Genomic DNA, 18,282 nt, shown 5'->3' with positions numbered 1-18,282 from the left:
AGGCACACTTCTACCTCAGTGGCTTCGTCAACAAGCAAAATTGTCGGATCTGGGGCTCAGAAAATCCAAGAGTTATTGTTGAAATGCCTCTCTATCCTCAACGTGTGACTGTTTGGTGCGGTTTATGGTCCGGCGGAGACATCGGTCTTTACTTTTTCGAAATGAAGCTACAGGTGTCATAAAGCCAGCAGCTGTTAATATTATAAATAATAAAATTATAAACATGTCTTTTGACACACCGTCTTCCAACACTGGGTGATTGAAAAGAACTTTCATACAAACAATGGGTAAAACTTGACGTATTTAACCTGGCGCCATCACAATTTGGGTACAAATGAATGCCTGCAAAATTTCAATAATAGCCAAGATTTTGAATTTTTAATTTCATATCATAATTTATTTCATTATTATTACATATAATTTCTGTCAGCTATGATTTATGATTCATTTCCTTCGCTTACTTGGCGAAATTCGTGTATACTTTCACATCTTCCACTTTTAATTATTCTTCAGTTACTGTTATTATTATATTAATATTTATTATTATTTTCGTTTAAATCTAATAATATTTATTTGTTTATGTACAAAAAATTACCAACTACGCTAAACAATTTTTTTTATAGTTTATCATTCACGATTAGCCTAATCACTTTCTAATGATTTTGTGTTTTCAGTTATTATTTTTTTTTCTTTTCGCTTGTTTTAATTTATTTTATATGTAGTTTTATAAATTTAACATAATGAAAAATGATAAATTATGTTTCTATGTGGGTTTGTTTGTGTGTGTGGATACGGATGAGTTCTTGAACGCAGCATTATAGTTGTACTGGACGTTTGACGAAGGCAAAAAGATCGTGTAAAAGTACCTATTTGAATCAGAAGTATTTTTAATACACTGCAGTGGCAGTACCACGTCAGATTTCTGTAGCTAGTGCAGTAAATATTATGTTGCTGTTGCGAGAAACTGCAGCCGAAATCTAAGAGCCGTTCAAGCAGAGCAACTACAATGCTGCATTTCCGAGCGAGCCCTATATCTATCTATGAATGTATAGGTATAATATTTATTTTAGCATGTATGTATGTTTGTATGTGTGTATGTATGATTGTATTTATGTATGTATGTATATTTGTATGTTTGTGTGTGTATGTATGTGTATGCGACAATGAGGATGGATACGATGCAATTCTTCTGGCGATTTATATGTATGTATGTGTGTGACTATAAAATTATTAAATGTATAAATAGCTTAGCACGCACATACGTTAACAAATGAAATTGTGTATGTATGGTATGTACATATTTATATAGTAGTGGGTTCTTGTGTGATGTTCCTGAAGCACGTATATGTATGTTAGCATAAAATGTATTTCATGTAAGAAAAACAATAGGGGTATTCAGACCGAGTTCGGTGCAGTTATTTACAATTCGGTATTCGAGGATACTTTCGAAGAATTTTATTTTTATAAACTTTTCCGAATACTTAATAAACTGATATAAGCCTGGTTTGACATTTATTTCCTCTATTTGTTTATTCCCGAAAACTTCAGAGAAGTTAATAATAACATAAAATTTTGGCATAAACTTGCCATGTTACCGAAAAAGACAGTAAAATAAGTGTGTTTAGTCTGAAAGTTTGCCGAGTTACCGAATTGTAGTATTACCGAACGAGGTCTCAGGCCTCTTTTTTTTGTTCTTTTTTTTCTTTGCAATTACTTTCGCATGTTTGATGGTATGCAGTTGTATAAGCATGTAATAGTGCCAAGTAAACCATAAGTATGTTTTTATGTATGTATGTATTCGGTGTTTATAGGGAAATTAATTTCAGAATATGCTTCATGCATATATTAAGATTACTCACGCGTGCAGATTTATAATATAACAGTTAGGATGCTGCTTGAAGAAAAACTTAACGGATTACCTAATAACATAACTCAAATGTCAATCAAAATTACGCGAGAGAAAAAATTAAGATCGAGCAATTACACCTTTTGCATCAGTTTCACCTATTCACCTTTCGCCACTCATCACTCATTCAGGAAAGTGCGATGGAGTGCGGCGAAACCCGGAGTTACAACAACATTAGTAATTGTTTGCAGTTACTTTGTTACGGTTTTCTTATTATATGTAATACCATAAACTAATTTATATTCCCATTCGCAGTAGAAACCCCGTTAAATTGTTTGGAGGGTTATTATTTCTAAGATCTTGAAGCGCTAAAACTTCGATGTCTGAGCCGGAATTTATCGTTTAAAATATGAAACGACAGTTTTCGCGATAATCGAGCCAGTCGTTATCAAAACGAACCCTATTTTAATTTTAGTAGCATTCCCCAAAAATGTATGGGGAATGTGTTGTGATATTGCAACAACAATAACAACATTTTGTGTCTGCAGTATAGCCCCTTACTAATTATTTCACCATAACCTCTCGTTTCTAACATGCTCCGTGTTTCTATTTTTGTTTTTTTTTTTGTTCTGTTTTGCTTCTCTCAAGATATAAGCCTATTGACTTCAACAAAAATATAGTTGATCAAAAAACTAGACAAGTATGCAAAAAGTATGTTGTTGCAGTTTTTTCTAGACTGTCGTTTCATCGAGAATTTCCCGTAATTTTTTTTTTTTTTTGGCATTTTCTCTAATTTTACATTATTTTCTGAAATATAGAGAAACAAAAATAAATTAAATACTTTTTTTACAGATATCATTCATCAACATTTTTCTCTGGTCAAAGACTGGCGGGGATGTCTAAAAATGTCTGTATGAGAAATGCTTTATGCTGTTACAAAAAAAAAACACAATATTTTACTCCGGACTGTCCATGATTCAATTTAAAAGGTTTGCTCAGTAAACAACCTTCACGTTTTGTCTTGACAAATCGGCTACCTTAGCAAGAAACTATGCGCTTATGAGCAAGAACTTGCCCGGTATGTCCAGGTCAAGTGTGACATGGGACACATCCTCACATACCGCTTAAATTAGGCTGTCATACAGCAATGTTTTGGGGACTTTTTAACAAACCGAGCCCAATGGCCTCTCTATTATAAGTTACGAAAGTACTTACTGGATTGCTTTAAAAATGTCAAAAAAAGTTCAATTGAAAACATGTAATTAGTCACAGCCCGCAACACCGGTGGGACATTAGAGGAGAATTTAAAACGCTTTATTTCTGACGACGAGGAGGAGGACGAGCTACGGCAGGGAAAAGAGGTGGAAAAGGCCTCAGTATAAGAAAGTTGGAATTAACAGAATATGTTTCATATTAGCCCACCTTCACATGGGTGGATGAAGTGCCCAGAGGAGACTTAACAAACACTGCACCAGCTTTCCGAGTACCGCGAAAAACTTGGAGCTATTTAGTATTCAAAAATTTTAACGGTACAACTACTCGGGGCTGCGACAGCTATTTGGAAAAGCTTAATGCGTGCTCGCAGCGCGTAAATGTGAGCGCCAAAGTCAAAAAGCTTCTTTTTTTTTCAAAACAGAATTGCACCAATTAATTCAAGATGTACGCAAATCAACGCAAAATAAAAGAGAACTTTTAAAACAGGCCTTTAAATTAAATAATAATTAATTTAAATACCTACGCTTAGTTGTCAAATAGTTCGTGGTGGAAGAAAAATTGAGACTTGGGGGTCAAAACTCCCAATTTACGTACGCTTCTACTATGAAACTTCGCCACTTCGCGATCGGTTTTAAATTTAAAAATTTCGCAAAATATATATGTATATGTAGTTCTTAGATTAAGTTAAACCATTTTTATACAAGGTGCTCCTCGGAGCTCCCCCTCCTATTTGTGGTGTGCGTCTTGATGTTGTTCCACAAATGGAAGGACCTACAGTTTTAAGCCGAATCCGATCGGCAGATTTTTTGTTTTTATGAGGAGCTTTTTCATGGCAGGAATACAGTCGGAGGTTTGCCATTGCCTGCCGAGGGGCAGGCGCTATTAAAAAAATGTTTTTCTTAATTTTGGTGCTTCGCCGAGATTCGAACCTACGCTCTCTCTGTGAATTCCGAATAATAGTCACGCACCAACCCATTCGGCTACGGCGGCAACATATGATTGCTGAACAAAAATTGTAAATCTTTCAATGGGGTGAATTATTGATTTTGTGCCACCTTGTACCATAATTTTAAATTAATTTTAAACCGTTGGCAGTTTGTTTCCATTTACATAAAAAAAACTTTTTCGTTACCACTTTTACTAAAAGTAATTTAATTTGTTCCACTTTTTTAACTCGTTTTAATTGAAAACTTTTGTACGGAAGAGCCAAAACTCTAATGTCACAAGTGAGCAAACATTTAATAATTGAGAAAATAAAGTTAGAACAGAAAATAAAGTGTTAAGGCACCCAGTTACTGTCAAATCTACTTAAAATTATTTTTAGGTGTTGGTGAAATGCCTATGTATGTGTTGCACATGTTGTAAAAGAAAATTCGAATCAAGTTACAATTTTTCGATATTTTTAGATTTTTGTGTTCTTTTATACTATTTTAAAATGCTGTTAGACGATAATTTGAGCGGGTATTTCCATATTTGATAAAATATGTACAATAATCGTTGGAAACGAAAATAAAGAAGAGTTATTTATATATCCGCACAGTCCAAGCATATACAAAAAATGAAGCGAGCTGTAATAATTGTGGCAGTGTTACTTTTTCTGAGATGTGATTCCGTTCTGTTACAAAATTTCTGCGACAATGCCAACGTCGCGGGTTCTGTTAGTAAAATGTTGACAATTGGTTGTTTATCACCAGCTAATCAAGCGCAATGTAAAAGTATTCTTTGCGGCGTTGAAATGGAAGAGGAAAGGCTAGTCCTTTTTTTTAATTTTAATATTTTTTATTTATTGGTGCTAGTTAAATTAAGTTCAAATGAGGCTCAAAGTTTCCATATTTTCAAGCTACACGTTCGGCGCGAAATGACTTTTGCAATATTGCGGCAACTTATCAGCCGAGGGCCATCAAAAAAGTAATAGAGTCGCAATATTGCAGAACTTATTGAGTGCGGCGCACACCCCCAAATATTTGAAGCGCTTTGCCGTGCTGTATCGTTGGCGTGTAGAGCGTCTAATAAAGCGCCGAATAAAGGTAGTTGAAGAAACTTTTAAGTCAATTTGAACGTGTTTAGATACCTTTGTAAAAAATGCGGGCAGCCGCCACAGAGTTTGAAACTTTTTAAGGAAACAACTTTGCCATAAACATCGCATCACTAGAAAGCGCAGTTGTTGTGCATACCATACGCACAGTAGAACGACCCATAAGGACCAGTTAATCTTCGACCTTCGAATGAGAATAAAAACAAGTTCTGCCGGGGCGAAATATAAGATTGCCTACTAAGAAAATGGACAGCGCAACGCTCCCTTCCCGAAATACACCTATTTACATTGACACTTAAAAAGCTCTTCACGTTCATGGTACGACGCCTCTTGGCGGTTCGCTGCGGGAGAGCAATCGGTGCGGTCTATTATTACTCTATTGCAAGAATGCTGTTGCATAGTGTTATTCGGTTCAATAGCATCAGCGTAAACTGGGAAAGATCTGCAGACTATAAATGCATTTAAAACATTTGTTCTAATTCTGAATTAATCATTTTTAATTTTCTTTCTAAAATATCTTCTTTTTTTCTATATGCGTTCATACATAATACTCGTACAATAGGTATGCATATGTAAGTATGTATGTATTGTGATTGTATTTATTATTGTGATGCTACTGATTTTTCTTCAATGATTTCATTACATTTTATGTTTTAGACGTATTTATGTACTCGTACGTATGTGAATGTTACATTTTCGCTTGGTTGTTTTTCATTCAAATATATTTGTATGAATGTTTGCATTTATGTATGGATGTATGTATGTATATATGCAAGAATTCATGTATGTATGTATTACTTTTATGCCTTATAGGTATATAAGAAATTTCGTTACAAATAAAAATGGACTGTTACAATTGTAAATGTTTTGTGTGTTTTTTTTAAACAAAAAATAACTTTGGTTTCATTCATATCTATATATAGGTATATATCTATTATAAATACGTTTCTCATTATACTAATTATAAACAGTTGAAATGGAGTTGTTATTCTAAATTGATCTTCGAATGAGAAAGCTCGCACGCTGGAGAAGTTGCATAATATGAAGAAAATGAAGAATGTTCCATAGAGATAAGCATTAAGGATAAGCTTTCAAAATCATATATGTGTAGTTCTGAAACCTTTATGGGTAATGAGCAGTAATGGAATTTTAGAAATAGAAAATGCAGATAGGCGTAAAAAATGCGGTTGAGTGAAGAGTGTTTATAGGAATGTGTTTTTGTTCTTTTCTTTTGTTTTTTGGATCTTAAGATATATAAAATTAAATTCGTTTTCTTTCATAAAAATTACTGACGTGGAATACAATAACTGGATTGTACAAAAAAAATATATCTCATATTTTAGGAAAAAAATGTTTTTCTTTGTTTAGGAAATTATAACAACACAATGGAATAAAACGCATACAGGTGTAAGCAAGGCGAATCTATTAAAGATGGTATCGTTAAATCGACTGGTTTACTTTTTTTCTTTTGCCGTGTCCATGTGGCAGAGTGAAACAAGGCGAATTCATTTTTTGTTTTCTACTTCGCCTATACTTTTCTTTGACAATCCAACGTACAAATTATTGTTGTTGGTCTAGTGCCATCACCTTTAATGAATGTGCCTTGGGTGTGAGTTCGCGTGAATACTTAAAATAAAAAATTTAAAGCAATAAATTATGCCTAATTTTTAAGAAACGTAAAACTATGTTTTTGTGACAACACAAGACATTCCTCATGATTTTTTTATAGAATGCTGCTGAAGTGACAGTACTTGGCTGGATATAAAGTAAAACCGATAGTGGAAATGGGAAAAAAACCAAGTCATACAATCTAACTATAAGTCGCTTTAAAGAACTCACAACTTTAAAATATTTTGCCTACCTCAATAATACAGCATTTTCTGAGTCAATATATCTCCGGGCTCCGCGTATAACTGAGCACTACAAAAATTGTGTGAAGAGAAAGAACGATTGTTGAAAATAAATTTACATTGCATTAGTGTGGTATAAAAAATTTGGAAAGAATACGCACTCCCCGATAACTGATTATCAATTGACTTATTTGCTTATTCTGAAAAATGCTGTAGTACCCCAACCGCTTCTTTCTTTCTTCTCCACTATTCTAATGTTCTTAATTCGTAAGGTTTCGCGTTGTAACAGCAATCAGTTGTAGGTTAACACAACTACTTTGATTTATATTTACCAATTAAAGTCGCACGGTTGTAGAAATATGGCCTGAAGTAACAGACGTTCAAGTACTCATAACTTTGTCAATTTTGTTCCGATCGACTAGACATTTTTGCTTTGAAATTTTTTGGGATATTATGCATTCTATTAAAAATAAATGAAAAAAAGGGTGTAATAAAACAAAAAAAAAAAACATTTTATAAAAAATTATTTTTGGTTTCTAACTATTTGGAACTTTTCTTGCTTAATTCGCTAGTACCGATCAAATTGGTTCAGCTGAATGCCTTTAGAAAAATTGCAGATTAATTTTATTGTAATGTCAATTTAGAAAAACAACAACAAGAAGACCAAAATGAAAAGTTAGGCTAGGTTAATATTAACTTTGGCAGAGAATAAAAAGAAAATAGTCGCTTACAATAAACAGAATTTCAGTAAACTTCTAAAATTGCGGCTGCTCTACAACTGATGCTGTAAAATTCAGTGTTATGCGCAATCTTCTGTATTTCTTCAACTGTGATTAAAAACTTAATTGCGTCTAGTACAACTTAATGTGTTAAAAAGCAACAAAAATTATGAAATAAAAATAAATATAGAGTTCTGTAATTTGAAACTTACTGCCACAACTCATTTTTCGCTTCTACAAAATATTTAAGTTTTCTTGGTCAGTTATGTTCCTCAGTTTCTTTCTACTTTCTATCGGATAGCCCAGGAATATATTGATCAGCTTATTTACACACCCCATAACATTTCATTCCACTGTAAAGCTAACGTCTGTTTATGTAGTGTGTAGAAAGTAGTGTTTGAAAATATATATATATGAATATATATGTATGTATGTATGTATGTATGGAAATGAGAACCGCGGAAAAATAATTTCAGATATATTTAATACAAATAAAATAAAAACTAAGCATTCCGACTTCAGTTTTACTTCTTACTTTACTTACAAAATTCAGGATATAACCTGCCATGAATTAAAAAAAAAGTTAAATTAAGACAAAATATTTCCTTAGTGACTATACACAAAACAAAGAGGATGACAGTGTCAATGGGTGCCTGGTTATATGTATGCCAGTATATCAAAAGTGTAGTGATAAAGAGCCGTAACTTCGCAATTTTAAATTTCAAAAAACAAACAAATGAAACAAATATCTAGTAGGGTTTGCAAATACTGGCATAAATATTTTTCGAGTTTAGTTTTCGTCACTTTGCATTAGTGAAACAGCGAGGAAGGGCTAGTTTTTTTCAATGGAAATTTAAATCTCATATTCAGCTAAACCAAAATTTAGTTTGCGAATAAGCTACAGTTAAATTTGCACTGAAAAGCATTTTAAACTTTCCCCTTTTTTCTATCACGCTGAAGTTGTTTACAAAAATGCAATTCTTTTTTCGCCATTCACTATCCACTAAAATCTGCTAGCGATTATAATTTGTCGAAACAAAATATGCTTGTCGTTTCCACGACAGTCGGTTCTACGTTACCGAAACGAGTCGGATTTATATCCGGTCAAGGACTGTCATTCCAGCAGCATTCCCCGTATGCAAGTATGGGGAATGTTTATGCTGCTACAACAACAACAAGCGATTATAAAAAAATATCAAAAGCATGTTTCGATATTATCTTCACAAAACTGTGACTCAAGAAGGCGAATTCATAGGAACAACAAGTACGACAAAAATAAAGTACAGAAAAACGTTTCCAAATTTTATTTACCACAGCTGACTTACATATATTCCCCAATAGAATGGTCCGAGAACGTGGAAGGACAACAAGATGCAGTCGCAACGAGCTCGTTTTACTACCTAAGCGGAACTGCCTTATTTCACAACGTAAAAAAATAACTGGTTTGTGAATCAATTGGCTTTTGCAAAAGCTCGGTGAGTCTGAGCAGCAGAGAATGGTAAATATATGTACCTTCTTGTCCTCATTCGTTCTTTGATTTAGCCTTCCACATCCACTATCGATTACCGGAATGATCCGGATTTACAGCTGAACAAGGAAGTCACTCCAGCAGCATTCACTACAAAACCAACAACTAGCACAACAACAACAACAACAACAAGTTGCATACACATACTTATAACTTAGCTATAAAGTCAAGAATTCAAAAAGTTAGTCTTACCTAAACGCAGATTGAAAACTTAACTACATAAAAAGCGAATGCGTTCCGCCAATACCAAATTCCAACAATATAAAATTGTTTTGCTACAACAACCCAGGCTTTCAAGTTCTGGGTGATGGCGGAATTGATATTTTAAATTGTATTGGTTGGTGTTGTTGTAGCATTTTTTTTTTGCTGCTGGTTTATCTATGCTTTTTCGAATATAAAACCGGGACGTTCCGGTGGCATTGCTTCGTCAAGCACAAGCACGCAGAACCGAATTTGGGCCTCGCTTTCACTTTTTCACTGTATACGACAGCAATCGGCGTAAAAAATGTGCACAATGTTTTAGGATATTATAATAACAAATATTTGTGAATATGCTTGTGATTGACTTCCATGTAAACTAACTTGACGCGATTAATGAATGGCGAATAAAACGCATAAACTTATTTTTAACCTAAAGCAACACTAAAAACGGCTCTTTACCACTGGCGTGCTTTTGTGTGTATTTTTTGGCGTGTTAATTCAGGCTTAATGGCTTACGTATTATTTTCATAGCGTTAAAGGTTAGTTGTTCTTTCGGTAGCGTACTTTTTATAAAATGCTACTTATTTACTTATTTTAAATGATGCACATGTTTGTATGCATGTATATGTATCTAAGAGATACGTGTTGTATATGCGGTGTAGTATACTAAAAATAAACTGTATGTATAAATGCAGTACCATTGTTTGCACACTTTTTGTATTGGTTATTAAACTTGTTACATACTTATATAAACTAGTTCTTAAAGGAGTACAATAGTATAGTAAATTCAGTTGGAAATATTCGGAAAATGTTCAGTAAACTTACAACAATATAAGATTTAAGTACTACACTCTACATTAATGTATATAATATATAGAATGAAGAAAATAAGCACTCGTGAACGCAAATTAACAAAAATAATGTAAATAATAAAATTACAATAGGGGCATTATTTAATAATGCGCTAAATAGAGAGATAGACAGGGGGAAAGAGAGAGAGCGAGAGAGCGGAAGAGGTAGAGAGGAATAGAATGCTACGTACGCGCAATAAATTTAATAAATACTTTCAAAAAATTACTGTATTCATTCGTTTTGGAATTTTTTTAAGATGTTTTTTAATTTTGCAGCTTTTTTGACTAAAAGTTTTATTGTTGTGGTTCTTGTATTTTTGTTAAATGCTTTTCTCATATAGCACAATTCATTTGCCATAAGCTTAAAATTACATAAATACCTCTATATAAATTATAAAAGATTTCGCTTATCAAGTGTAAAATATTTTTTGTTTTGTTTTTGTTTCTCATATACTATCATAAACGTTCGTATATATCATACTCGTACTATATGTAATGTATATAATGTAGAATAGCATTTAGTATGTAGCAGTATTTTTTTCTATTCTCTGTTTTGAATGTAAAAATTGTCTTTCAATTGGTACATCATTGACAATGTCAGCGCTCTCGTACATGTAGCATGCGTGTGTACGCACCTCTATTTTGCTGACAACCGTTAGCGCTACTCCAAATCTCTTTCACTTTCTCATTCCATTTTTTTGTTTTGTTTTTTTGTCTGTTTTTTATATCTCTTTCTTATGCGGCTCACTTCTCAATTCAATTTAAAAGGCTTAAAATTAAATCTAGTTAATTTATGTTTGTATATTTTTATGTATGTATATGTCGCACTGGCAATGTTGCAGCACTCTCGCCGCTGTTTGAGTGCTACTATGTTCGCTGCTTAGTCCTGCACCTCTCGGTAGGGCACCTCGGACGTCACAGTGAACGACTCGAAATAGTGATTTAAGAATTCAAATGTTGGTCGTTTTTCCGGCACCGCATCCCAGCATTGTAGTAGTAGATGATAAATATTATCAGGGAAATAATGATTAGTTGGTTTTGGCATGCGGAAGCCTCGTTCGATATTCTCAATGACTTCTCGACTATGCATGCCTGGATATGGCACTTGTCCGTAGGTGAATAGTTCCATTAACAAAATACCATACGACCATACGTCGGATTTTATTGAAAATTTGCCATAGATTATCGCCTCTGGGGCGGTCCATTTCACAGGGAAACGCGATCCCTGCTTGGGGCAGTATTCGTCGTCAGCGATAACACGCGCTAAACCGAAATCACAAATTTTTGCAACATTATTCTCGCCGATTAGCACATTTCGTGCGGCCAGATCGCGATGTATCAATTGTTTCGATTCGAGATATTCCATGCCGGATGCCACTTGTGTGGCTATATAAATAAGATCTTCAAAGTGTAAATAGCGCCCATCACCCTCACGTAAAAAGTCCAATAAGCTGCCTTTAGACATGTATTCTTGCACAATGTAAATGGGTTCCTCCTGTAATAAGAGCGCATAAAATGTGATGAGTATGAAAAAATCATAAAAATAAACAACAAAAAAACGAAAAGCAACAACATTAACACACCTGTGAGCATACAGCATACAATGCCACCAGTCGATTGTGTCGAAACTTCTTCATGATAGCCGCTTCTTGCAGGAACGCCTGTGTCGACATGGTACCTTCGCGCAGTGTTTTCACAGCGACATCAATATTGTTGCGCCACTTGCCGTAGAATACTTCACCGAAGTTGCCGCGTCCTAATTTGCGTATCAACTGAATTTCGGAGCGTGGAATCTCGTACTTGTCACGCAATTCCGGTCCCAAATCCCACATTTGTGGTTGCGGCTTCGGACACGGACGTGACAGAATGTGGCAAAGGCCAAGTGCATTTTCTGCGGAAATTAATAGCAATTTAAACACTTACACACACACAGGTGTACTATAACTGAGATCCAAATGACCTCATGCAAAATGAGTTTGCTTTCTTGTATTTACTTGTACAGTAGTGGCTATAAAAGGTCACCATCAACATCAATCAAAGATAATATTTCAAATCACCCCTTTATGTTTTCAAAATTAACATAGTTAGGAAAGATTATTGATATTATCCTTTTAAATTTTTGGAAATTTGATTTTCGAAAAAAAAATACATATTCTGAAATCTAATTTTCGTGAAGACATTATTTGAATTTTTTTTCTTGTTTCCGAATTACAAAATCCCACGGATTGTCACAGAGGATTTTCGAAAATATTACCACTCAGAACTCCAAATTTCGTACAAAGATTTGATTTGAAATACTTTTTTCTTATTTTTGGCTTCTATCAATGCTATGCTATCAAATTTTCGGAAAGATACTTAAACCAAATGCCGTATTAAGCGCTATAACTTGAAAAAAATATTTTTTTTTTCTAGCTTCTAGGCTTTATAATTGGCACTTACACCCTTTTTGAGAGTTTGGCCGAGCTCCTCCTCCTATTTGTGGCGTACGTCTTTATGTTGATTCACAAATGGAGGGACCTACAGTTTTAAGCCGACTCCGAACGGCAGATTTTTTGTGTTTATGAGGAGCTTTTTCATGGCAGGAATACACTCGGAGGTGTGCCATTGCCTGCCGACTGGCGACCGTTATTAGAAAAAACTTTTTCTTCATTTTGACCTCTCACCGAGATTCGAACCTACGTTCTCCGGTTTCCCGCATCAACCCATTCCACTACAGCGGCTGCCAAACGCAAACTAAGTTTTTATTAAAAGAAAGGTATATTGCTCCTAAAAAAACAAAAAATTTGCGCGCGCCTTCACTATTGGTAACCTTTATCTGAACACCACTGTATTTGTAATTGTTGACTTACTACTGTAGGCCATCACCAGCGCCTGCAACGAAGGGAAAGTCTGGTTTGTGGCAATGTAGTAGCCGCCATTGTCGAGTGGCTTGATGCGATAATGCTTCACATGGTAGCCACGTCCATCTTCCCAGTCCTTCACCGACAACGAATACCCATTGGGGTTGTGCTCCGAGGGGCGTACCAGAAATGTACCGCGTGGATTCTCTTCCGCCAACAAGAGCTTATCGGCCTCTTTTCGTAGCACATTTTCAAAGAACCAACTGTGAATATTAAAAAAGAGGAAATAATTTTATTTTTAATCAATAAATCTTTAAATCTCTGAAAATCATATGTGTGTGTATGTATACTCACTCTTCACTGTTCACACTACGCTCCTCGGCGACAAAATTTAGAGGTATCAAACCCTCCTGACGTGTGTTCAAATTGACTACACGCCACCAATCGGATTCAGTGTCGTCGATTACTTCCATCCGGTCACCCTTCATGAAACTCAAATCAGATTCATCGCGCGACTTGTAGTCGTATAGGGCGACAACAACGCGTCGCTTGTTAGGCAGGGCACCTTGAACGCCAGCTGCAATTACACATGAAAGTAGAAAAAGAAGAAGTGGGAGAAGTTATATGTAAAGGAGTATTTTTAATTGAAGTTTAATATTTACACATGAATTGTGTTCAAATATTGAGCAAATGTATAGTGTGTTGAAAAATGAAATTTCCCAAAGCGTGTTTTTAAAAATGTACTTAATTATTTACAAATTACATTCCAAAAATTTTATGACGAAAAAGCCACCCAAATAATACCAAAAGGCAATTCTACCTCATATTCTCTAATAGAAGTATGAGTATTTACTACCTATTTTGATTGAATATTTAAAACCATGCTGAAATAGTATGGCACCATTCAAAAAGTGGTTTAATATACCCGTCAAATCTACACTCGCCACCAACATTCATAAATTACCGATATGTCTGTTTATATTTTGAAGGTTTTTATCGAAAATCATAAAAATTTTAACCAATTGGTTTTGGAATAGAGCCATTCCACGTCAGTTCTTCTAAAAAAATTGGTTTATTTTTAGGCTTCAGTATAATAAGAAACAAAAAAAAAAACATTTTCGAAAATAAGGTAATAATTCTGAGTTTTATTCAAAGTTCAAAATTATGGTAAAGAGTTTTATGAAATGACGTACCTTCGGTTCTTTTTAACATTTTTAAAATTTCCACTGAAGCCTTAAATTCAACGAAATGACATCACATGTCTGAGATTATTTTTCTCTGTTACGTAAAACCTGCGCAGCTAAAGGTCGGAGGTTTTTTTAGTACAATAATAAAGGGTGTTTGAAAGGACGCGCCTAGATGTTATTGTAAAATAAAACGTATAAAATTTATATCCTTTTGGGGTGCACTTTTTTATTCAAAATACGGCCTTTAACAACTATGTGTGAAAAATTACATAATTTAAATGTCCACAGTTAAAATCCGCCAAACAGTCGATTCATGAATGCCTAATTGTTGAGAACGTCGAGATATCGATGTTGAAAGTTGTTCGGCAACTCTTTACACTACAGCAGCAATATTTTCAACAGAACGTCCAGTTTTTGGTCTGCTCGCCCTTTTCTATCCTCGACAAAAAAATTACGAATTTTGTAATATGTTGGACCTTTTTGAGAATAAGTTTCAATAGTTTTATCGCGTTGTTTTATCGTTGTTACATCTGCATGCAAGAAAACTGTCAAAGATAACTTCAAAAAAATTATACCGTCTAGGAATTATTCCCTACTGAAACCTAGTCATTACTTTTTGAAGACTCTTTAAATATCGTTATGCTTTTTTGCCTTCAAACACAAAACAAAAATACCAAAAATTTCTTAAAATCACGTGTGCTAGACTACTGGGCCGCCCTAAGTTTCTTAAAGAAACCAACTTCTAAAAAGCGCCATTTTGTAGTGATCAAAAATGCATGATATTGTGTAACTAAATGAAAGGGGTTAATAAAGAGTTCTCCAACAGGTGCACTTGAGAATTAGCAGTGCATATATCTATAATTGCATGAGAACTATCGATATCGATAACGATGGTTTGGCAGCTGATAAACTGTATTGGCATTTCTATTCAGTAAGTTTTGGCAAGACATCATTAATCGTTTAATTCCGAAATTAAGCTTCCAAATTGTGCAAATGTACTCTGAAACAAATGAATATTATCGCGAAATTCAAAGATCACATCGTCCATTTTACGTTTTTTACCATTGACGCCATACGGTCAGATTTATTGAAAATTTGGACTGATCGAATAGGCCATGTAATTCATAGCGGCGGCGGACATATGCCGGATATCATATTGAAAAATTGTTAAACTATCTGCCACATTGTAATAAAAATATTCCAACCATATTTCTGGCTTGTATTAGCACTTAAGTTTACGACCTCTTAAAAAAACACCCGATTTATAAGAAAAACTTCGTGTCCCCTGTTCCTTTCGCCTACGAGTCTTGTCGACCGCATAAAATGCGGTGGTATAACCTTTCCAAATGCTCTGACGCGGAAGGCAAATCCCTTACCCGTCTTAAAACCTCGTGGATTTACAAAACCAAAGTAAAAAACGACTGTTGACTCACTGCAGCATGAAAAACAGATAACATGAAATTTACGAACACTGTTAGCACCATCTACATTAGTGCAGCTGTGGATAAAGTTTCAGTGCTACCACGTTCTAATACTTGGTCTGTCTGAGAGAATATGGCCCGATTCGGGTGAAGTCCCCATAACAACTGTCCAGAAGCTTTTCTTTTCAAAAATTCTCCTCACCAGCGTAGGGAGCCCAACGGTGGCATTTCCTAGATCCGCAGCGCTCTTAGAATGAAAAGCACTGAAAAGATAATACCAATAAGGGTACGCACGTGAGTAAGAAACATGACAGTAGTCCAGTGTTATAGTCCAGTGTTCGTGTAGTCCAGACGCATGAAACTGAGAATATTCGAGTTCAATGTCAAGTCAGTTGTGTTATACGGATGCGATCTATGCATGCCATACATGGCCTACACGTTTTAATCACCCGCAGACTTTGTAGGATCATGCGCATATTTGGCTCTACACTGCGTCCAACAACAATCTCTGAGCTATGACAAACATAGCCGACTTAGAAATTCAGCGTCGAAAGTGGATAATGGATTAGCCATACTTTACGAAAACCCAACGGAGACATATCAAAACCATCTCTAGACCGGAACCCACAAGGAAGTCGCAGATGCGCAGATCGAACACGTGGTGGGGATTAGTCGAAGCAGAAGCGCTACAAGCTCTTGACGACAAGTGAAGTTTTTAGTTTTAAATAAATCTAGTAATTTTAAATTGTAAGAGTATATTTAAGCCCTATGTTTCACCTACGAACGACGGGGAAAAAATATGCATGTATAGGGAATATATCGCACCCTAAATACAAAAGGGGCACAACTCAAAATTTTCCACACTCGAGCTTGACTTGTTTACAGTAGCACAGAAAACAAACTATGTGACATATCACGCTGAAATTTGCCATGTAAGCTTATAACAGTCCTACCAAAAAACAAAAAATTTATTTTTGCCATATGTCATCCGCGGACCGTTTTATTGATAACGTCTCGTTCATATTTGAGCTTCTGCTCATTTTGAGTTGTGACCCTTTTGTATTTAGGGTGCGATATATTCAATTGTAGCTATTAACTTTGGAATACTCGCGATTCAACGAATTGAAATTGTAAGACGCTCCGTACGCTAAGTTCGGTGATGGAGTTATCCACGAGAGATTCACCAGGTTCATTTACACTACGAAAAAATCAGTTCGGTGTAACTTTTGAGTCGGCGATTTCATGTTCTAGGATGAGTAGGCAGATGTGCTGAATGGCGATCGATATCGGATGATTTTAACCAATTTTTTGTCACCTAGAATGGGTGATATAAATCTTAAAATTGTAGTTTCAAGAGGATGTCACACTTGTCGTACTTCTCGCGAAGCATTGTGTTTATTGGAAGATAAGTTCGAGAGTTTCATCATCCCGCTTATCAGCGGTATTGACTGGCTACCGAAATCGCCGCTCGCCCATTTTCAATGAAATCTCTGATAAACCAAAGATGATTATTGCCCTGATGACCATCCTAACTCTCGAATTGACTCTTCATGAAATTGAACGCTTTTTATGTGAAAAATTACATCGAAAAATGGCCCAGTAGGACGTACTGCCTACCGAAAATTTCTTTATTAAATTTTGTATGGAAAATCTATTATAATAAACGAAAATATGATATTACTTTTTGCCAGAGTGTAAATCCTGCTGCTGCTTACTTAGTTGCATGGAGAAAGCACGTGGCAAAACATACAAGTACTTATATGTCCATCTTTACCCTAAATAAAAAAAATACAAAAAAAAACGAGGAGCGAACTCCTTCTGTCCCAAAATTGCATCACATTTCAATTCGTAGCAATTTACTAATGAGTAAATAATAAGGAAAAAAATATTATAAAATTAAAAAATTTTAATCAGCAGCGGGGAGAAAATTAAACATGATTTAATATACCAAGGCAATGCCAACTTTTTCTAGGTGCCACTTAATGTCGCTAATTGTATTAAACTATTTACTCTTCTGCTTCTTATTTTGCATATTCATATTTTTGGTGTTAAGTATGCATTTTATGTGTGTGTATAAGTTCGTGAAAAAAATTTAGAAGTAGAAAAGTCGCACGGGATTGAAAATGTAAATAATTGCCTGACGACCAGTTGCCAACTTAACTTTTTAAGCAAGGAGCCTTGGCCTCTCAATATATGCATATATTATTACATATTTCTGCGGTATATATGAGCATACATATGTATATGTATATGTTCGTATATGTAAATGTTCATTTGCAATATGCAACACATGACACATGCAGCATATAACATACGCACTCCTCACTCGCTGGCCCACATGTGGCGAACGTATCAAGTGGCATTTGTACAAGTGCTGCGCATAGAAAATCAGCTCTTCAACTTTGGCCTGAAATGGAATTTGCTCAAGCTGACTTGTAATGCTGGAAAGCCTCAAAAATGAAGACTGTCAGGGTAGCTAGTGGACGCTAGCAACTATGTTATGTAATACAGCCAATGAATGTCTCTGTTGCGAGGTGGTCTCAGTTTCATCGCCCAACGTGGTAGTGCTGCAGTGTTGTGGTCGCAAAG

At 35.0% G+C, this 18,282-nt stretch overlaps 1 protein-coding gene across 5 annotated transcripts in view; it reads right to left on the bottom strand.

The window, feature by feature from the left end:
* Positions 1–986: 986 nt before the first annotated feature.
* Positions 987–18,282, bottom strand: part of LOC128859582 (tyrosine-protein kinase Src64B) — a 187,049-nt gene continuing 169,753 nt past the window's right edge. For all 5 annotated transcript variants that reach the window (XM_054096515.1, XM_054096512.1, XM_054096513.1 and 2 more), the window contains exons 6-9: positions 13,440–13,662; positions 13,095–13,348; positions 11,829–12,136; positions 987–11,740 (exon numbers count right to left, since the gene is read on the bottom strand). In XM_054096515.1, the coding sequence (XP_053952490.1) occupies positions 11,126–11,740; positions 11,829–12,136; positions 13,095–13,348; positions 13,440–13,662 (1,400 nt within the window). In that variant the 3' untranslated portion in view covers positions 987–11,125. The remainder of the gene's footprint in view (positions 11,741–11,828; positions 12,137–13,094; positions 13,349–13,439; positions 13,663–18,282) is intronic.

This window comes from Anastrepha ludens, chromosome 4 (genome assembly GCF_028408465.1).
Source record: "Anastrepha ludens isolate Willacy chromosome 4, idAnaLude1.1, whole genome shotgun sequence".
In the NCBI taxonomy this organism is placed as follows: Eukaryota; Metazoa; Arthropoda; class Insecta; order Diptera; family Tephritidae; genus Anastrepha; species Anastrepha ludens.
Note: the sequence above shows the minus strand (reverse complement) of the source record. Positions and strands in the feature narration are given on the sequence as shown.